General features: G+C 41.2%; 1 protein-coding gene across 2 annotated transcripts in view; it reads left to right on the forward strand.

Moving 5' to 3' along the window:
• The window catches only part of SH3RF3 (SH3 domain containing ring finger 3), a 267,145-nt gene that overhangs the window by 173,571 nt on the left and 70,647 nt on the right, over nt 1-22,927 (forward strand). For both annotated transcript variants that reach the window (XM_058184948.1, XM_058184949.1), the window contains 2 exons: nt 6,191-6,286; nt 19,645-19,998. In XM_058184948.1, coding sequence (XP_058040931.1) covers nt 6,191-6,286; nt 19,645-19,998 — 450 coding nt within the window. The remainder of the gene's footprint in view (nt 1-6,190; nt 6,287-19,644; nt 19,999-22,927) is intronic.

Below are 22,927 nucleotides of genomic sequence, written 5' to 3' on the forward strand. Positions count from 1 at the left end.
CAGTCACCTGGCTTGAGCCTGGACAATGCCTCCTTAGCGCTCCGGACGGAACGCTCTGCAAGGCCATTCGACGCAGGGTGGAAAGGTGCAGAGAGGGCATGTCGGATGCCTTCCTCTGCCAGGTACTCTTCAAACTGGGCTGCCGTGAATTGGGGCCCATTGTCGGACACCAGAGTGTCCGGCAACCCGTGAGTTGCGAATAGGTGGCGCAGGGTTGCGATTACTGTTTCGCTGTGGTGGACTTCATAAGTATGATCTCTAACCATTTGGAAAATGCGTCCACCACCACTAGGAACGTTTGGCCGTGAAAGGGGCCAGCAAAGTCAATGTGGATTCTTGACCAAGGCCCTTGGGGCTTTTCCCATTCTCTGACTGGGGCTGTTGGGGGTAGCGGTCTGGACTCTTGGCAAGCTTGGCATTTCCCTACCCTCTCAGCAATCTCTGCGTCCATGGGTGGCCACCATACATAGCTTCTAGCTAACCCCTTCATCCTCACGATGCCTGGGTGACCCTCGTGGAGGAGGTCCAATACCTTGCCCCTTAACTTAACAGGAATTATTACACGATCACCCCATAACAGGCACCCCCCTTGAGCCGAGAGCTCATCACGTTTCTTAACAAATTCTTTGAACCGTTCGCCCGGCGCAGCGGGCCACCCTCTCTGTACCCAACCGAGTACAGTCCTTAACACAATGTCCCGGTATGATGCCCGAGCCACTTCCTTTGATGTGACTGGGCCAGAGTCCAACGAGTCAATAAGGAGGATGGGTGTCCCCGGTGGGGTCTTGATCGCCCCTGGCAGTGGGCATCGGCTCAATGCGTCTGCATGCCCCACTTCTTTCCCCGGTCGATGCTGCAGCTTGTATGAGTAAGCGGCTAAAAATATAGTCCATCGAGTCAAACGTGGCGAAAGTGCCACAGGCGTTGGCCGGTCGCCAGCCAGTAATCCCAGTAACGGTCTGTGGTCAGTCACGATTTCAAAATTCCGCCCAAAGACATACTCATGGAATTTTTTGACCCCTGATACAATGGCTAATGCTTCTTTGTCTAATTGGCTGTAGTTCCTCTCTGGGAGGACATCGTTCTAGAGTAGAACGCTATAGGGGCTTCTGTGCCGTTTGAAGTCTATGGCTGAGTACAGCCCCACCCCATAAGGGGACGATCGCAAACCAGCACTAGGGTAGTGAGTCGTGATATTGGATGAGCAGGCTATCACTTGAGAGCAGGTTCTTTACTGCTTCAAAAGCCCTATTTTCTGACTTTCCCCAAGACCAAACAGTATTTTTCCTAAGAGCCTATGCAGCGGTTCCAACGGTTGCTTTGTTCTTTAAAAGACCGCGTAAAATTAACCAATCCCAGGAATGCCTGCAGCTCTGCTTTGTTTTTGGGCGCTGGAGCCTTCCTAATTGCCTTAACCTTGCTCTCAGTAGGGTGAATTCCTTTCTTGTCTATCCGGTAGCCCAAGGAATCGACCGATTCGGCCCCTATCTGTCAATTATTTGTCTTGACTTTTAATCCGCTGTCCGGAAAATGCTCAAGACCTTTCTTAACCGCTCCCCCAATTCCTCCATGTTTTCCCCTGAAATTAGGACATCATCGAAGTAGGGAACTACCGCTGGGAGCCCTTGCAGTAGTCGCTCCATCAGGTTTTGGAACAGCCCTGGTGCCACACTAACCCCAAATTGCAATCGGTGCACTTGAATGCCCCCCTGTGCGTCACAATCGTTTGGGCTTCGGCTGTGCGGGCGTCTACTGGCAGTTGTTGGTAGGCTTGGGCCAAGTCTAACTTTGCAAAGACTTGCCCTTGCCCCAAAGAGTGCAATAAGTGTTGCACTACGGGAACCGGGTATGCGCTTTTCTGTAAGGCTTTGTTAAGCGTCGCCTTGTAGTCAGCGCAAATTCTAATTGACCCGTCCGGTTTGATGGGGGTGACGATTGGCGTCTCCCACTTTGCGTGATCGACTGGCACCAAAATCCCCTGATTTATGAGCTTGTCCAGCTCCTTATCGATTTTTGGTTTTAGGGCAAAAGGGACTCTCCTCGCCTTAAGCCTAATGGGGGCTACCTGGGGGTCTAAGTTGAAGGAAATAGGGGTCCCCTTGTACTTGCCCAGGCAGTCCTTGAAGACATCTTCGAACTCGTTAAAGAGAATGTCTTTCAAATTGCAGTCACTTCTGTAGATGCCAGTCACTCCCATGCCCAGGGCACGAAACCAGTCTAGTCCCAACAGACTGGGCAGAGTTCCTTCGGCGATCGTGATGGGCAGGGTCTTTTGTGAGGGCCGTACTCGACTCGGACGGAGGTGGTCCCTCGAACAGGGATGCGATTCCCTGGTAGTCGTGCACTCGTAGCCGCTGTGCTTGCAGATGGCGCTTGACGGACGGCAGCGACTTCGCCAGAGTGTCCCAGGACATGATGGTGATCGCTGATCCGTGTCTACTTCAAGCCTGCACCGTACTCCCTCGATCTTGGGCTTTGTGAAAATCTTCTTTCCACTTTGGTTGAGGCGCGCCTATAATGACAGTCGTTTGGTTAGACTTCGCGCCTTTCTTGTTTGAACCAATCGCGGGCCGCCTTTCCGGTTCCGCTTTGATTGGCCGATTTGAATTTTCGGCGGGAAGGTTGGGCGCTCTGCAAACCTGAGCTAAGTGTCCTTTCTTCCCACACCGCCGCATGTTGCGTCTTTAAACCTGCAGCGTTGGCGCTGATGCTGCCCTCCGCAGCTTCCGCACTCGCCACGGTCCTCAGTGTCGCGTTTCTCGGTCCGGCAGACCCTTCCTCATCCTCGCCTCACCTTCGGATTCGGACTGAATCTCCTCCTGGTGTACTGGCGTTGGCTTTGCTCGCCTTGGATTGAAGAGGCTTTGCAGAGTCTCTGCTGCTTTAGTAGACATTTCGTGTGCTCTGGCTTCGTCCAGAGCGGTGGCTAGTGTCAGGTTGCTCTGGCTAGCAGTCGTCGCCGTGGCGGATGTCCTTGACCCCTCGGATGAGTTGCTCGAGTAGCACTTCGCCTAAGTCTCGGTATCCGCAGTCCTTGGGCGCTCTTCTTAAAGCGGCCATGTAGTCACCGATGGACTCGCCCTCCATCTGTCTCGTTCTCCAATTCAAACCGCTGCGTATTTGGACGGCGTCGGTGCGAAATGGTTCTTCAGCAACGTCTGCAGAGTCGGCCACGATACCGATTGTATCGGCGTTGGCTCTGCCAGGGCTTCCGCAATCTCGATTACCTCCGGCCCGCAATGGCTTAGGAGGTAAGCCCGTTTGCGGTTATCTGGATCCCTGCAGTTCGTTGGCTTCTAGAAAGCTTTCAAACGGGTCATATATGTTCCCCATTTCTCCTTGCCCGGGTTGTACGGGGCGGGCGGCGTGTTTGCCATTTCCGCGTTTCTGCCCTGAGTTTGCTGGGTTCGGAACTAGCGTGCTTCAGCTCGGTTCTGGTTCCTCTTAGCCTCGAGATCCCACCTTCGTCGCCAATGTTAAGTTCGGGAAGTAACGAGGCTGGAGACCAGGGTAGTGACAACAGCTCTTTAATATAGGGTGAACCCAGCAACAGGCTGGGGGAAAAACCTCTCCTTTTATACAGTTCTGCTGGAGGCTTCGTCCAATCAGCAACGTGCTGATTTCCCGCTCAAATATTTAAAGGCACAACTGTTAATACATAACACCCTCGGGGCTTTGTTTTTGTAATACAAAGTCCTGAACGGTCGAATCCCCTTATTTACCCCTCCCCCACCTCCAGTATTCTCTGCGCTCCTGAAAAAGCAGGAAAAGAGGAAGGTGTCCACTTCTGCTAGCAATTGATTTCTTTTTGTGGATACGAAAAGCAGGCGGAACGAGTGTGAGGAACAATTATTGGTTTGCAAGTATTTTTGATTTTCTGACTTCCGCCCCCCCTTCAGTTTCGTTTTAGAGAAACTGAAAGCAGAGCGATACATCAAAGGGAGCTTTGCTGTTGAATCGAAACTGAATGGAGATTTTATCTTACTGTGTTTGACTGTGGACTGTTGGATTATATTACGCTGTTTAAGTACTTTACAAGGGGATTCTCAGCAGGAATTTTGTTATGGAGGTTCTTTCAGAAGAATGGATTCGTGACTTTATACATGACTACACAGAAAGTATGTATTTAATTATTCAAAAATACGAATTGATAAAAAATGGGGACGTTTTGGATGAGAGTTTGGAGCAAATTAACCAGTGCAATTATTCGGAAAATGGAATGGAGGACATACAAATAAAAGTGGATAAATATGAAGATTTGATCGTGAAGAAACAAGGTGATCTAAAGAAGTTTTCTTTAAATAGTTTGGATGAGCTGCCTGAATTTGTGCTACAGGAGATTGTCCTTCAAATGGAAAAGACTCACAAGTTTAATGTTTCCCAAGAGTTCTCTTTTTGGACTGATGGAATATACGGCAGTAATTTTTGGATTTTTGGACATAAGGAATTACTAGGAAATATTGTGATTGACTTTTTAAAAGGAGCAACGAAGGAAAGACAGAGATTAATGCACCAAAAAATGGCAAGAGACAAAAGTATTATTTTTGAAACAAGGTTTTTAAAATATTAATAGACAAAATATTAGTGTCCCGAAAGACATTTTGTGATTATAAGAGACTAGATATTTGGATATACTGGATTTTGATGAGGAAGGACTAAAGTTGAATAGATATTGTAATTAATTAAATAATATTGTAATTTTCTCTATTGAAATTTTATAAATTTTATAATCTGTTGTATTGAATTTTAAATAGAATATTCTTGAAAGATCTTATGTAAGAAAGACTTGGGGGGGAAATTATATGGTTATATGGTTATAGAAGCTATAAAGAGATATTCTCTGAACTGGATTGGATTTTTATGCTTTAGCTGGTTTTAAATATTTTAGGATTAATTTGTTCTACTGATTTATATATTTTATTACTGTTTATTGTTAATTTTTTGAAGGATTTGGTTATGTAAGGAGGAAGTCAGAGCTAGAGAGGGAGAATTGGTATAATAGTTTTGGGAAAAAAAATTTTTAGCATATGTTTGTTTTATTTTTAACTATACCTTGTGTTTGTTCCGGGAAGCCGGGGGGGAGGGGGGAGGGGGTTTGTGAAGGGAGAGGGGTTGGGGGGAAAGGGGGGGGGATTTTTTTGTAAAACTTTTTGAATAAAAAAAAAAAAACATCTTGGATCTTTTTCTTTTGTGTTACGTAGTATTTTTGATACTTTTCATCAGTATATTTTTATGAATTTCAAATCCCCTGAACTCTGAATTTTATTTTTTTAATTCTAGGGTTTTTTTGGAATTTTTCTGTAAGCAGATGCTTCAGTGCAGATTTAAAATGGCAACAGGGTTTGGTATTTCTTTCTTTGTTTATTTGGCTATATATATTTGGCTCTATAGATCCAGAAATCAGGAAATACTCAAAGCAGCTTAACTGAAAAACTCAGAACTCAGACTACAAAATGTATGAAAAGTAAATTTTACTATGTGGAAATACTTTACAAAAATTATTTTAGTCATCCCTCATTGGTCTTCACTTAATGGAATAACAAAACATTTCAGCCAATTTGAAAAGCCAGATTTGGTCAATAAAAGGAAACGGGCTATTCTTTTTCCATTATAATAATTAGCGTATGAAATGGCTAATTATTACAGCTGAAAAAGGAAATTGAGGAAATTGAAAAAGAAAATACTTTATATAGCAGAAGTAAAGGAGTTAATATAAAACATATGAGCACATTTCATAAGATACATTGCATTCTTTGCAAGAAAGAGTATGCGTTAGAATTTGGGGATCTATATTGCTTTTATTTGAAAATCAGGTTCTTTGAATAAGAGTCAAGTTTAGAAAGCATGCATTTTGAAATTAGTCTTGAACTGAAGTGTTTGTGGTTCTTATCATGAATGCATATACTCATACAATAAAAGATTACAAACAAATCAAAAAAAGCATTTCATATTTTTTTAACAATGGCTAAATGCAATTTTAAAAATTGATTTGTAGTCTTTTAAATAGTTGGAAAAGTAGTTAGAAATGTGTAACTAGTTATATCTTATTCTAGTAAAAATCATCGGCTTCCTAGAATGTTTGTTTTTGCTTTATTTTAAGATATATTTAAAGAAAAAAAAATATTCCCATTTCCTTTGAAACAAATATTTTTAAAAGTCTTAATTTTATTTTGTGTATTTATATTTTTAGGATGAAATTTTGACTGTCATCCGAAGAGTAGATGATAATTGGGCAGAAGGAATGCTGGGGGATAAAATTGGGATATTCCCTATTCTGTATGTGGAGGTAAGCTCAGATTACCTTTGTGCTTCTTTATTGAGAGAAAAAGCTTGATTGTTTTAACTTGTCATTTGATTTTTAGGGTGGAATCTATATAATTTTTTTGATGGTGAACACAAAGTGCAAGATTTTTCTGTTGCTCTGAGATGAACGCACAACACACAAATAACACACACGCAAATAGCTCTGTCACTACAAATGCACTTGAAAACTGTCAGAGACTTTTCTGCGAAGAAGATACTGCCCATTTTAGTTAATCATTTTGAGAAATACGAATCAAAGACAAAACTTCCGTTTGAAAGTTTACCTTCAGTTACTATAGAATTGAATTTGCACTTGCTTAAAACTGTCCTTTTTTCTCTTCTGTTTTCCATTTCTATGAATGTCTAGTATACTGAATTCTTCTCCTCTAAACCAGGTAGTTGCTGCTTTTTGAAGACACGAGTTGTTAACCAAGCTAATCCTCTAATGGAATGATTTATTAAAAGTGAGCTTCTCCAGGAAAATTCTTATTCATAGCAGCCTTTGCATATAAATCAAAGCTGTACTTGTAAGATATGACTGGTTGCCCCTGATAGTGCTGCAATTTGTGGAACCCCTAATTCACATTGCAGGGTCTCGACTTTCTTGTGCCATATTGATCATAATTATGCCCTTTCCTGGATCGACAATCCCTACTCATGCCCTAGTCACTTCCCCTCTTGACTATTGCAACACGCTCTACATAGGGCTGCCCTTGAAGAGCATCCAGAAGCACCAGTTGGTGCAAAATGCAGTGGCCTGCATGGTTTTGTGCAGACCTTGGTGTGCACATGTATCACCTCTCCTGCAGGAACTGTATTGGTTGCTGATTTGCTTCCAGGTGCAATTCAAGGTGCTGGTTGTCACTTTTAAAGCCCTTCATGGCTTAGGATCAGGTTATCTGAGGGACTGTCTCTTGCCGGTTACATCTATCCAATCCACCAGAGCAGGGAGGCAAGGAATGTTGCGGGTCCCGTCCCCTAGGAAGATATACCTGGTGGGACCCAGAAGAAGGGCCTTCTCCGTGGTGGCTCCCTCTCTCTGGAACATCATTCCCCCAGAGATTAGAATGGCCCCCACTCTAGCACTCTTCCAGAAGATCCTGAAGACCTGGTTCTGCCAGCGGCCCTGGGGAACGCAGAATGGGATGGACCCAGTGGTGGGATTCAGCCAGTTCGCACCACTTCGGGAGAACCGGTTGTTAACTTTCTGAGCAGTTTGGTGAACTGGTTGTTGGAAGAAATTATTAGGGCAGAGAACCGGTTGTTAAATTATTTGAATCCCACCACTGGATGGACCCCGTTAAATGGCTCACGTGGTGTGTTGTCACCGGGGCAGAGGGTGGGGGGGTTATTATATTATTTTATTAATTTATTATATGATTATTGTATTTTATTAGTTTTATTGTTTTATATATGAGGTTTTTATATTCCCATAAGCCGCCTTGAGTCACCATGTGCGAATAGGTGACAATAAAATAAAAATTAAAAAAATAATGCTTAGTCAAACTGAATACATAATTCCCAATCCACTCAGAAATTTATTTCTACAGTGTATAAGGAAACTTGCATGTAATAATGAAATGTGACAGATAAAGTGAATAGATTACAAGTTAATTATGTCCCAGTTTCTGACTTCACCAGTAAGGGCTTCTTAATGAATATACTACCTATGTTTGGGTTTATTATACTGAAACAACAATTTTGTTGATTGTGAATTGCAACATATATAGTACAATGGTTAATATGTTGGAATGGAATGAAAAGATCTAATCATTATTTATTTATGTTATATAAGATAACTTAAGGCCAATCACTCTAACTCATAGGAAATGTTATAAGTATAAAATGAGTGGAAAATCTACGTGCACAGACTTCATCTCATAACATGACAGTTACATGTAAATAACATGTAAATAAATCTCTCAAAATAAGTCCTTCCCACTTTTGTAACCCAGCCCTTGGAAATAAATCACCACTCTCTTTGAAAGACCTGAAGGAAAATTAAAAAAATAAAATAGCTGCCTGCATATTCACAACAGCAGTACAGTATTCAATATTATGCAAAGCACCATGGATATAAATTCTTCAGTGACAACAGCTATAATTTTTTAAATTATGTTTTAGCAACTGTTATTGAAACATTGACTGCTTATGGTGGTGTAATGGCTGATGATGTTCTATACTCGTAATGTTAGATGCAGGCAGTTTATTTGATTAAATGATACACGGTGGGAATTCTTTTGGCTGTTATGCTCCGGTTAATCAATGCACTAGGACTAAACTAATTATTGTAAAGAAATCTTCAGGGGATTGTTCAGTCAAAAATATTCTGAGAATTAAGGTGTGAAGTCTACTATTCATTCTAACTTGTTTTGGCAGTCTATAATGTCATTATGAAAGGAGGAACTTCACAAACAATTATAGTTCCTAGTTCATATTTTGCTTCTTTTAAGATCTGGGGAAGAAGCTGAAATTTTCAAGGCCCATCTTCTGTAGGATCCTACTGTTAAGTTTGGGCAATGAAGAGGCAAGAGACGATACAAGTGACAACAGCTCTTTAGTTTATTGTGACCCAGCAAAAGACCAACAGGCAAAACCTCTCTTTAAATACTATTTTGGCTGAGGCATCAGCCAATCAGCAACGTGCTTGTTCCCGCCCAAACTTCCCTCCTAAAGTCCAAATACATAACACTCTTCCCGTCCCAGAACACACTGTACCACTTTTTTGCATAGAATTTGCATGTTATTTTTCCACGTAGTCACGCAGGTAGACAGGGCGTCTCCTAACTCTTTCTGACCTGCGCAATTCATTCCCTGGGAGTGAGTCGAGCTGGTCGGAGGGACTGTTTGTTCCTCCCAGCTCCTCCTCTGGGCCCTCCGGCCCTGGTTTACTTGCAGAGTCGTCCCTGCAGTCTTCTGGAGGAGCTGGTTGGCGTCGCTGGACTTCTTCAAGCTCAGATAAGTCCTCCGATCGCCCCGGGTTTGAGCTAGCTGTTGGTTCAAATATTGGGTAGTCAGGGTCTGGTTGTACGGTTTCTGGTTTGTTTTGTACTCTTTTTCATAATTGATCTATGTGGCGCCTCCATACTCGGCCATCCCCCAAGTCTACTATATATGATTTTGGACCTGTTACTCCAGTGATTGTTCCTTTAAGCCATGCTGGGCCTTCACTATAGTTATGTGCCCACACTAAATCACCCGTTGCCATTTCCCTGGTTTTTTCCTGGATACGTTGGTACCCGTCAGGGGAGTATGTTGGGTTTAATCGATCTAAGGGACACCTGAGTTTCCTACCCATCAATAGTTCTGATGGGCTGCGGCCTGTGGCTACACAGGGGGCTCTGTGTTGTACCGCTAGAAAGGTATCGATTTTGGCTTGCCAATCCCTGGGGGTTATTCTTGACAGCGCTTCCTTGGCACTGCGAACGAATCGTTCTGCAAGTCCGTTCGTCGCCGGGTGGAAAAGCGCCGAGAGGACATGTCGGATTGGGTAGCCGTGAATTGCGGGCCGTTGTCGGACACTAGGGTGTAGGGCAACCCGTGTGTTACAAAAAGGTGCCGCAATGTTGTAATTACGGCTTCTGCTGTCGTGGATTTCATGAGCAGGATTTCTAGCCACTTTGAAAATGCGTCTCCCACGATTAAAAAGGTTTGCCCATGGAATGGCCTGGCAAAATCTATGTGGATCCTGGACCAAGGACCCTGGGGTTTCTCCCACTCCCTTATGGGGGCTATTGGGGGTAGTGGCCTTGACTCTTGGCAGGCCTGGCATTTTCCTACCCTGTCGCTAATGTCTTTGTCCATTTGTGGCCACCACACATAACTCCTTGCCAGGCTTTTCATCCTCACAATCCCTGGGTGACCCACATGTAACAGTTCCAACACGTTTTCTCGCAGTTTCTATCCCCCCCATAACAGACAACCCCCTTGAACCGACAGTTCCGAACGTTTTTTTGTAAAGTCTTTGAACCGATCCCCCGGTGCATCGGGCCATCCCCTCTGTATCCAACCGATTACAGTCCTTATGACAACGTCCCTGTACGATGCCCTAGTCACTTCCTTAGAAGTGACCGGGCCAGAGTCTAGAGAGTCAATTAGTAAGACGGGCGTCCCTGGGGTCGGGTCTTCGATCATCTCTGGTAAAGGGCATCTACTCAAAGCGTCTGCGTGTCCTAGGTCCTTTCCCGGACGATGGGACAATTTGTACGAGTATGCCACCAGGAAAATAGTCCAACGGGTCATTCTGGGTGATAGTGCAACCGGTGTTGGACGGTCCCCCGCCAGGAGTCCCAATAGTGGTCTGTGGTCTGTTACTATTTCGAATTGTCGCCCAAATAGGTATTCGTGGAATTTTTTAACTCCCGAAACTATGGCCAGGGCCTCTCTGTCTAGCTGGCTGTAGTTTCTTTCTGCTGCTGACATCGTGCGGGAGAAATATGCTATGGGGGCTTCCGATCCGTTCGGTAGCCTATGGCTGAAGACAGCCCCTACCCCGTAGGGTGACGCATCACAGATTAGCACTAGTGGTAATGTCCCGTTGTATTGGATTAGTAGGCTATCACTGGACAAGAGGTTCTTAACGCCCTCGAATGCCCTAGCCTCAACCTTGCCCCATGTCCAAACAGCTTTTTTCCCTAATAGTTTGTGTAGCGGCTCTGCTACTGTTGCCTTATTTCTCAAGAAAACCGCGTAGAAGTTCACAAGCCCTAAAAATGCCTGTAACTCAGCCTTATTTTTGGGAGCCGGAGCCTTTTTAATGGCTCGTACTTTGCTCTCCGTGGGGTGGATGCCTTCTCTGTCTATTTGATACCCCAAGAATTCTACGGATTCAACTCCTATCTGGCATTTGTTGAGCTTGACCTTAAGTCCTGCGGACCTAAAAATGCCCAAGACCTTTCGTAGTTTGACCCCTAACTCATCTAAGTTCTCTGCTGATACTAGTATGTCGTCAAAATATGACATGACCCCCGGTATTCCCTGTAGCAGACATTCCATTAGATTTTGGAACAACCCTGGGGCTACGCTGACTCCAAACTGGAGTCAAGTGCATTTGAAAGCGCCTCGATGTGTTACAATCGTCTGCCCCTCGGCTGTGTCATTGTCTACGGGTAATTGTTGGTAGGCTTGGGCCAAATCGAGTTTGGCGAAGACCTACCCTTGTCCCAACGAGTGTAACAGATGTTGCACTACGGGAACGGGGTATGCGCTCTTTTGCAATGCTTTGTTAAGCGTTGCTTTGTAGTCAGCGCAAATCTGGACTAATCCGTCCGGTTTGACTGGGGTCACAATCAGTGTCTCCCATTTGGCATGGTCGACGGGGACTAGTATGCCCTGGTTTACTAGTTTGTCTAACTCCCGGTCAATCTTGGGCTTAAGGGCGAAGGGGACCCGCCTAGCCTTTAACCTAATGGGAGCCACCTGGGGATCCAAATTAAACAAAATAGGGGTCCCCACGTACTTGCCCAGGCAGTCTTGGAAGACGTCCTCGAACTCTTTCAGCAGTTCATCCTTTAGGTTGACTCTACTGCTGTGAACCCCGGTGACTTCCATCCCCAGGGCTCTGAACCAGTCCAGGCCTAGCAAGCTTGGTAGGTTTCCATCTATGATGATGATCGGTAGAGTTTTCTTAAAATTCCCGTATCTCACTCTGACGGACGTGACTCCTCGAACAGGGATTCGGTTTCCCTGGTAGTCTTGCACTCTCAGCTTTTGGGTTTGCAGCTGGCGTTTCGCAACATCTGGCAGGTTCCTTGCGACGGTGTCCCAGAACATGATCATGATTGACAAGCTGGTGTCCACCTCCATCTTACACGGCACTCCTTCGATGTGCATCCTTGTGAATATCTTCTTTTCTAGTCTCGTTGATGCGTGACCCACTCGTACAGTGGTTTGGTTCAATTTCGCGCCTCTTTTGAATGAGCCAATCCCTGGCCGTTTTGTCGGTCCAGCGCTCTGCTGATTGGCCGGTTTGAATTTTGGGCGGGACGGTTGTGGGGCTCGACAGGCCTGCGCGATGTGCCCTTTCTTTTCGCACCGCCGGCAAATTGCGTCCTTGAATCTGCAATTTTGTCGTTGGTGTTGGCCTCTGCAGCTTACGCACTCGTCCTGGTCGCCTCTCTCTGATCTCCCGGTATGGAAGACCTCTTCTTCTTCCTCGCCCCCGGATTCGGCCTCGACGACTTCGCTGTGGACTGGCGTTGTTTTTGCGCCGGTGTTCGGTGTGATTGGCTTCTGCAGGGTCTCCACCGCTTTGGTGGACATCTCGTGTGCCCTTGCCTCGTCCAGGGCTAGGGCTAGGGTTAGGTTGCTTTTGGACAGCAACCGCCTCTGTAAACGAATGTCCCGGACCCCACAAATGAGTTGTTCCAGTAAAGAGTCATCCAAATCTCGGTACTCACAGTGGTTTGTGGCTTTCCTCAATGCGGCCATGTACACACTTATCGATTCGCCCTCTCGCTGAACTCTCTGCCTTAGCTCGAAACGCTGAACAAACTTCGACGGCACCGGAGCGTAGTGTGTTTTCAGTGTCGTTTGCAGCGTTTGCCATGGCACCGACTGTACCGGCGTTGGTTCCGACAGCGATTCGGCGTTATCGAAAACCTCTGGTCCGCAGTGGCTCAGGAAGTAAGCACGCTTCCGATTATCCGAGACTCCTTGTAGTACGTTGGCTTCGAGGAAACACTCGAAGCGAGCCATGTACGACCCCCATCTCTCCTTGGCAGAGTCAAATGGTGCTGGCGGTGTATAGCTGGACATTGCTATGTAACCGCTTCCGATACTGGCTGGGTTTTGCGAATCCGTTACTCCTTCAGCTCTTTTCCTGGTCTCACTGCCTCAGCATCCCACCTTCGTCGCCAATGTTAAGTTTGGGCAATGAAGAGGCAGGAGACGATACAAGTGACAACAGCTCTTTAGTTTATTGTGATCCAGCGAAAGACCAACAGGCAAAACATCTCTTTAAATACTATTTTGGCTGAGGCATCAGCCAATCAGCAACGTGCTTGTTCCCGCCCAAACTTCCCTCCTAAAGTCCAAATACATAACACCTACCATTTCCCATATGGGCCTTCCATCCCATCAAAGATGCTTGGAAAGAGGCATAAAATGTTCTGGAAAAATATAACTCATGGGACAGAAATGTAACATATTTTAATGTAAAATATACATTATTTTCTTACAAGGCCACATTCTCTTGAAAGTTATCATTAAAACTTGTACTGCTCAAAAAACACTTGTATGTTTTGGGACTGCTGTTGTAAGGTAACTAGGAGTGGAACGGGGGAGTGACCATTCAGTATTGAAATTCAACATAAAGCAAGCACAAGGAATAAAGTCAAACTAGAATATTGTATTTTAAGAGACCTGATTTTAACAAACATAGAGGATTCGTAATTAATAAGTCTGATTTTTTTCCATCTTACCCAGCTTTCAGATCTTTTCGTTGAACCACAAACAATGCCCAGTGTGCACCTACGCATCCTCTTATTGGCAGTGTAACTCATAAATGTCACGATCTGCTTTTGAATAAGTTCTCCAAACTATACAGTGGTAACAGCCATAAAATAGAATTTCCATTAGTAAAGGAAAATTTTCTTGAGCCACGCAATATGATTAGGTCCAACATACAGATTTTCAGAGGTGTCTATCAAACTGGGTGAATTGGATTTTTAACACACATGCAATGTACAAAAAATCAGTTAAGGCTTAGTTGTTCCACTCATATTCACAATATTACACTAACACTAACTATTGTTCAAAAATGAAGTAATATCAATCAGGTAATGGGAAATTTATAGTAAAGGGTAGAATCTGGAAAACATTTTATTGGTTGCTTTTTCCAATTTTTTTTTTTAAATGATTATTTACAATGATAAATTCTACATTGGGACTGCCAACAAAGCTTAACATTCGCACAGAATATTCAACTAAATTAAGCCTGTAAATCCAAAAATGAGATCACTGGACTGTATTATAGACACTTTGAAATAGCCGGATTATACTAGCTGTGCGTAAATCACATCTCAGCAATGTCAAGATATGTTTTGTTGTGGTAGTTTAAGGTGAAGGAATTTAATAGTCTGCTCAAGGATTTTATGTCTCCCCTAAAGGTCTACAGCCTGTCAAATATGGAATTAAAGGTATATTATTCAATATTATATATTCATAGAAAATAGTATTATTTTTTATTTTATTTTATTTTATTTTGTCACAACAGTATATACAATCATCAACATAAAAATAACCCATCATGAGAGAAAAAGTATATATAAGTAAAAGTATAAGTAAAAGTATGCATATAATACTATAATGAAGAGAACAATAGGACAGGAACGGTAGGCACTTTTGTGCTCTTATGCACGCCCCTTATAGTCCTCTTAGGAATGGGTATTCTTGTATTCTTGAGGAATGTTCTCCACAAAAATCAGTTAAGGCTTAGTTGTTTCACTCATATTCACAATATTACACTAACACTAACTATTGTTCAAAAATGAAGTAATATCAATCAGGTAATGGGAAATTTATAGTAAAGGGTAGAATCTGGAAAACATTTTATTGGTTGCTTTTTCCAATTTTTTTTTTTAAATGATTATTTACAATGATAAATTCTACATTGGGACTGCCAACAAAGCTTAACATTCGCACAGAATATTCAACTAAATTAAGCCTGTAAATCCAAAAATGAGATCACTGGACTGTATTATAGACACTTTGAAATAGCCGGATTATACTAGCTGTGCGTAAATCACATCTCAGCAATGTCAAGATATGTTTTGTTGTGGTAGTTTAAGGTGAAGGAATTTAATAGTCTGCTCAAGGATTTTATGTCTCCCCTAAAGGTCTACAGCCTGTCAAATATGGAATTAAAGGTATATTATTCAATATTATATATTCATAGAAAATAGTATTATTTTATTTATTTATTTATTTTGTCACAACAGTATATACAATCATCAACATAAAAATAACCCATCATGAGAGAAAAAGTATATATAAGTAAAAGTATAAGTAAAAGTATGCATATAATACTATAATGAAGAGAACAATAGGACAGGAACGGTAGGCACTTTTGTGCTCTTATGCACGCCCCTTATAGTCCTCTTAAGAATGGGTATTCTTGTATTCTTGAGGAATGTTCTCCACAAAAATCAGTTAAGGCTTAGTTGTTTCACTCATATTCACAATATTACACTAACACTAACTATTGTTCAAAAATGAAGTAATATCAATCAGGTAATGGGAAATTTATAGTAAAGGGTAGAATCTGGAAAACATTTTATTAGTTGCTTTTTCCAATTTTTTTTTTTAAATGATTATTTACAATGATAAATTCTACATTGGGACTGCCAACAAAGCTTAACATTCGCACAGAATATTCAACTAAATTAAGCCTGTAAATCCAAAAATGAGATCACTGGACTGTATTATAGACACTTTGAAATAGCCGGATTATACTAGCTGTGCGTAAATCACATCTCAGCAATGTCAAGATATGTTTTGTTGTGGTAGTTTAAGGTGAAGGAATTTAATAGTCTGCTCAAGGATTTTATGTCTCCCCTAAAGGTCTACAGCCTGTCAAATATGGAATTAAAGGTATATTATTCAATATTATATATTCATAGAAAATAGTATTATTTTTTATTTTATTTTATTTTATTTTGTCACAACAGTATATACAATCATCAACATAAAAATAACCCATCATGAGAGAAAAAGTATATATAAGTAAAAGTATAAGTAAAAGTATGCATATAATACTATAATGAAGAGAACAATAGGACAGGAACGGTAGGCACTTTTGTGCTCTTATGCACGCCCCTTATAGTCCTCTTAGGAATGGGTATTCTTGTATTCTTGAGGAATGTTCTCCACAAAAATCCAGGTTTCTACTTAGGTAAAATATTAACTGTAACATTTCCTGTTCAAATATTATAATTGCTCTAGGGAAGGAAAAAAAATTCCTTGTTCAATGTCAGGGGATTAATGCTTACTGTTGCTATATGCATTATTTATTTTCTTTTTACGAACTCATGGATGCTATCCTGTCTTAAACACAGACTGCTTTGATATGCATTCTTTTAGGAATTTACTTATAAACAACCTTCCTGGTAAATAACAGAGAGGCTATATGTAAAGATCATAGTAAATACATATTGTTTGATATTAGGGAAAATAATGGTTATGTCAGAACTTCTACAAATATTGATATAAGAATGTAAAAATTAAAACGTATATGCAGAGTATCGAACACTAGCATCAGAATACTCAAGTAAATATAAAAATAAAAATATTGTGTAAGTATAAAAACGTATAATTCTCTTTTTGAGCATAAATAACTAGCAAAGAATCTGGGCTTTTATCCACTATCACAATCTAAAGGAAATTAATATGTTAAAGCCAATTAATTGTACTTATTCTTCTCCTGAAACAAGGTGAGTAAACATTAAGCTATATATCTTGATACCATAAAATATAGTTATTGTAATGGAGACTGAATGAACATTTTGTGAAATGTTCTGCATTTGCTAGTCTAAATTAACACATACAGTACAGAATAGTATGCAGCTCAATCATCATGTCTTTCTTTTTCATTGGTAGAAGATTCAAATAAATTGGACCCTTGGAACTCAGTTGTTTCATTTTTAAGTTCAGGATTATTTTTTTAAAAATGAAACAAATACAGTATTATATTAAGAATACAAGTACTAGAGATATAGTAGATTAGTTGATTTTGTAGTATTATTGGAAATTATATACTCTCCTCAATATAGAAGTCCATGGAGTACAGATTTTCCCTATCGTTTAAAGATCAAGGCATATTAATAAAGAAATGCTTAATATTTTTTTTCTGGTGAAACTAGAATGGAGGCTGCTGCTGTGAGAACCATCCATATATCTCCATCTCAGTGGATGGTAGCTTTGGACTAAAGTTTAAAGTAATTTATAGATTTAATAAAGTAACACTACATTTTAATATAGGAGTTGAGAAGTATATATATCATCTATAAACAGTTTAAAACAAACGACTCATGTACCACACATGTGGCTTTCAAAGGAGTCGCTTTCAAAGTGAGATGGGCAGCATATAAATTAAATGAATAAATAAATGTTCGAAATTGTTTTTAATAAAAAGGATGATCACTCATAATTTTCTGGGAACCTGTAAAGACCTGGCTATTTCAGAAAACCTCTGGGGACTGAATCTGTATAATCTGGGGATGTTGTTCTGATGTAAGAAATGGAATTATGGGTGTGGGTAGAGATAATTACATCATGGGTAACACTGATAATAGTTGTACATTGACTATCCAAGTGATCCTATCAAGATTCTTTCACAATTGAGAGAGACTGTTGAATCCCAATGGGGAAGAAAAAGCTTTGGCTTAGTCCTAGCAAGACTAAGTGGCTGTGGGTTTTAGAGCTCACCAGATCTGGAGATTTCCCATTTTAGAGTCTGGATTACTTCCCCAAAATGTGTTGATTCAAAATTTGGTGTTCCTACAGTTCATGTTTTAAGGAACAGATAGCAACTGTGGTCTGGAAAGCCTTTAGCTAAAAGCTAAAGATTTTGATTTTAGAAAGTTTAAAGCAGCAGTCAGCAACTGATGGTCTGTGGACCACCAGTGGTCCGTGAGAAAATTTTGGTGGTCCTCAGAAAAATTATTTGCATTTTTTATATTGAACTAAATACTATTTATCTTTTTAAAAATTCATATTAGTAGTCCGGGGGATTTACAGTAACAAATTTAGTGGTCCCTGAGGTTGGTGACCCCTGGTTTAAAGGGACTAAGAATCCCAATAAAATTGGAATATTGAAACATAAATGGTTGCAGTGTCTTTGGGGCCATGAATGGCTGCACTTATCTGAAAAATATGAATACACCTTTTACAGGTACTCCTTGATTTATGACCACCATTGAGCTCTAAATTTATGTTGCTAAGTGAGACGCTTGTTAAGTGAGTTTTGCCCTATTTTACAACCTTTCTTGTCACAATTGTTAAGTGAAGCATTGCAGTGGTTAAATTATTAACACGATTGTTAAGTGAATTCAGCTTTCCCCATTGACTTGTCAGAAGGTCGCAAAAGCTGATCATGTGACCCTGGGACATTGCAATTGTCATAAATATCAATCAGTTGCCAAACATCTGAATTTTGATCATGTGAGCATGGGGATGCTGCAAAAGTCATTGATGTGGAAAACAGTCATAAATTACTTTTTCAGAGCTGTTATAACTTTGGTCATGAAATGAACTGTTGTAAGTTAAGGACTAGCTGTAGCTTAAATAGCTTAAGTAACTATGATGAAAAAACTATAATTAAACAGACATTAACAACAGATGCATTGTGGGCCAATTCCAGCTTCTGAATGTTCTTCAAGCATAATATATTGCAATAGTCTACCTGGGAAATGATTAAGATATGAATAAGCATGAACAAGCTCCCCAATCCAGGAACATGTAAATTTGCATTCAAAATGGATTTGTACAAAGGCTTTCCTTTGCCATCTCTTCTTTAAAACATGAACTGTACAGACCACCAAATTTTGAACCAACACGGTTTGGGAAAAAGGATATTTCATTGGATATACAAAAGAAATTGACTTTTAAAATTGTGGCTTTAAAATTAAAAGGGAAATATGAATTATAATCTAAGAGAATGACCTGGATAATTTTTTCCTATTGGATTTACAAGGGAGGGAGGGAAGGAGGGAAGAAGGCAGGAAGGAAATCTTCTCTTTATATATCTTTGTATATTTAGGATTTGCATGAAGTAATGTCTCATTACGAACTGATGGAACTGTAAATTTTGCACTGTAGAGTTATCTCTCTATAATGCCCTTTTCTCTTTGTTACTGTATAAATGCCTGTATAATGCCTGTATGACAGGACTGCTCTAAATCAATAAGTAATAACTTCAAAAGAAAACTAATTCATCAGTGGGATTTTTGATCATTGAACAAACTGCTTTTGTTAATGAAACATCTATGTGACAGAATATTTTTATTTTATTTCATTTTAATTTAATAGCATAGCTACTTTGTTTTGTACTCTGCTTCTAAGTGAGAATTCTGATAATCTCATATACACTAAGTAATATACTTACTTTACTAAGTAAATTCTAGCTTAATTTAAGTGAACTGAAAAAACATTACATTGATATGTGCAAGTTAAAGTACTAACAAAATTTCATTCTTACGCTGATTGGCTTCTACTATTTATTCTCTCATTTGATGATGGAATTTGAATTGTACAGATATTCAAAGAGATATTCAAAGAGATATTCAAAGACAACACCTTTGTAATGCCCCCCTTTCCCCCTTCTTTTTCTATTTCTTCTTTTAGCTCAATGAATCAGCTAAGCAGCTTATTGAGATGGACAAGACCAATGTGGCTGCTGCATCTGGCAGTGATGTCCCTTTGCCAGTTGACACTAACCTGGCAGTAAGCACAGCCCAGTGCTGCACACTGAACAGTGCTGGAGCAGTCAGTGCCATTCAGCGACATATTGACGGCAAGAAGAATGCCAAGAAGCGCCACTCCTTCACTGCTCTCAGTATGACCCACAAGTCCTCCCAGGCCTTGAATAATAGGCATTCCATGGAGATTAGTGCTCCTGTTCTGATAAGTTCAAGTGACCCCCGGGCTGCGGCCAGAATTGGAGATGTGGCTCATCTTTCCACCAGTGCACCAGTCCAGGTAAACTTTTAATTAACCACAATACTCAGTCAACAATGGGAGACACCAGATAGAAGAGACCTCATGTGCTTTGGCTATTAAATTACAATAGGGTGGCAGAAGTCCCCAAAACTTCTTCTTACAACTTCTCTCCTTCTTCTTCTTCTTCTTCTTCTTCTTCTTCTTCTTCTTCTTCTTCTTCTTCTTCTTCTTCTTCTTCTTCTTCTTCTTCTTCTTCTTCTTCTTCTTCTTCTTCCTCCTCCTCCTCCTCCTCCTCCTCCTCCTCCTCCTCCTCCTCCTCCTCCTCCTCCTCCTCCTCCTCCTCCTCCTCCTCCACCACCACCACCACCACCACCACCACTACCTCCCTCTTCTCCTCCTCCTAGTCCTCCTCTTAGTTCTCCTCCTCCTTCTGTCATTTTTTTGGGAAAAAAAGAACAGAAAATATAAATCCATTAAGGAGATAAAAGATGAAATAACTCAATTCTATATTTTCTTTTCATTTGTATGCTAGGAACTCTTTCCCATTTCCCCCCAGAAGCAAAATCATCATATGCTGATCATCCCATAAAAAAAGGCAAACAGTCAAAACATTGTTCAGGAATTGCTTTGAGGAAAGAACGAAGTGCCCAGTTGACTTTGGTTTAGATAACTTACTGGGGATTTGTCTGTGTGATGTTTTTTTCGTGTGATATATGCAACACAATAGTTACTTCCTAGAAAACTCCTTTGGCTCTGTACAGCTAAGTGACACAAATCTGTTTTAAAAAATCTGTTGCAGGAAAAGTCTTTTGTTGATTGAATACTATACTTTGGGACATTTTTGGAAACTAAGCAAATATATTTGTCTTTTCTTAAAATCTGAGAGCTAATATTAGCATCAAAGGCTTTCTGCTTCTATTTTCTAATTCTATCATTGTCTTTTAAGCATTTTTAAAAAGATTTGTGTTCAGTTTCAGTGGGAATGAAACTTTATTCTTTAACTGGTATTTTAGTTATTACAATATTTGTTGCTTTGGTTTTAATTATATGAGATGATGGATGGATGGATCGATGGATGGATCGATGGATCGATGGATGGATGATAGGTAGATAATGTTTTTATTTAAGTGCTTATAGAGATCCAGCATGATATAGTGGTTAAGGTGCTGGACTTGGAGTAGGGAAGTCCAGGTTCTGGTCCTCACCAGGCACAGAAGACAGATGAGTGATCTTGGGCTACCTCTGAAGCAGGGGTGAAATCCAGCAGGTTCTGACAGGTTCTGGAGAACTGGTAGTGAAAATTTTGAGTAGTTCGGAGAACTGGCAAATACCACCTCTTGCTGGCCCCAGAGTGGGGTGGGAATGGAGATTTTGCAGTATCCTTCCTCTGCCTCACCCACCAAGCCACGCCCACCAAACCATGCCATGCCCACCAAGCCATGCCCACAGAACTGGTAGCAAAAAAACTTGAATTTTACCACTGCTCTGAAGCCTAATTTTTTTCAGTCTCTGTAATAAGCCAGTTGTTAAACAAAGTTTTGTGTAAAGGACAAGGCAAATGTGATGCCAAAGTCAGAAAAAAAATGCTAAGAAAAAGAACTTTTTAAATAAATATTTTCAAAACTTTTCATATATATATTACAGATGTGCAGATTTGAAAGCAAAAAGATGATTTGGAGCCTGCAGGGCCATAAACAGCATATTTCTAGAACTCCTTAAATCAAATATAAGATTTCACACGATTGTGCAGCTGCTAAAGAGGGATAATCATGGAATTAGGGGAAAATATGCAGCATTTGTAGGCATTATAGTTCAAAACATCTGGAGCATATAAATGCCTACAGTACTTCTGATTTGTATGAAAACAAAATTAAGATTATTATTAATTTGATTAATGTCTTATTATAATGATAGTTATTGCTGCTACTACCGTACTATTACTTTTGTAGTACTTTTTAAAGCTGATATAAATGACATAAAACCTTTATAATATTTTCGTATATGATTTCTTAAAAATTTTATAACATATAAAAGTTCCATTTTTAGTTAAACAGTGTGTTGTTTGGGTACAGGTATTTTTTAGGAAATACGGTAATAAAGTGTTTATAACAGTATTCATTACATTGGTACTAGTTCTGTATTAATAATAGTAGTAGTAATAATATTTGCTTGTCCATTTTAACAAACTTCCCTTGTATTCATTACACCATTCGCAGACGGTGTTGGCAGGGGGGCAGAGGTCGACCCCAAGGCGCCTCACTTGTGGGGTGCCTCAGGGGTCTGTTCTCTCGCCTCTCCTGTTCAACATCTATATGAAGCTGCTGGGTGAGGTTATCCGTGGTTTCAGGTGGATTATCATCTGTACGCTGATGATACTCAGCTGTACATTTCCACCCCGAACCACCCCAATGAAGCCGTTGAGGTGATGGGCCGGTGTCTTGAGGCTGTACGGGTCTGGATGGGGAGGAACAGGCTCCGACTCAACCCTTCCAAGACTGAGTGGCTGTGGGTCCTGGTACAGTCAGCTTACACCATCGCTGACTGTGGGGGAGGAAGTACTGACCCCCAGGGAGGGAGTGCGCAACTTAGGCGTTCTCCTGGACGATCGGCTGTCCTTAGAGGATCATTTGACAGCCGTCGCCAGGGGAGCTTTTTATCAGGTTCACCTGATCCGCCAGTTGCGCCCCTTCCTTGACCGAGACGCCTTACGCACGGTCACTCATGCCCTCGTCACTTCCCGCCTGGACTATTGCAATGCTCTCTACATGGGGCTCCCCTTGAAGAGCACCCGGAGGCTCCAGTTAGTCCAGAATGCGGCAGCGCGGGTGATAGAGGGAGCACCACGCTGCTCCCATATAACACCTATCCTGCGCGGCCTACACTGGCTACCGGTAGTCTTCCGGGTGCAATTCAAGGTTTTGGTTACCATCTTTAAAGCGCTCCATGGCTTAGGACCAGGATACCTTCG

The sequence above is a fragment of the Ahaetulla prasina genome, chromosome 5 (genome assembly GCF_028640845.1).
Source record: "Ahaetulla prasina isolate Xishuangbanna chromosome 5, ASM2864084v1, whole genome shotgun sequence".
Taxonomy (NCBI): Eukaryota; Metazoa; Chordata; class Lepidosauria; order Squamata; family Colubridae; genus Ahaetulla; species Ahaetulla prasina.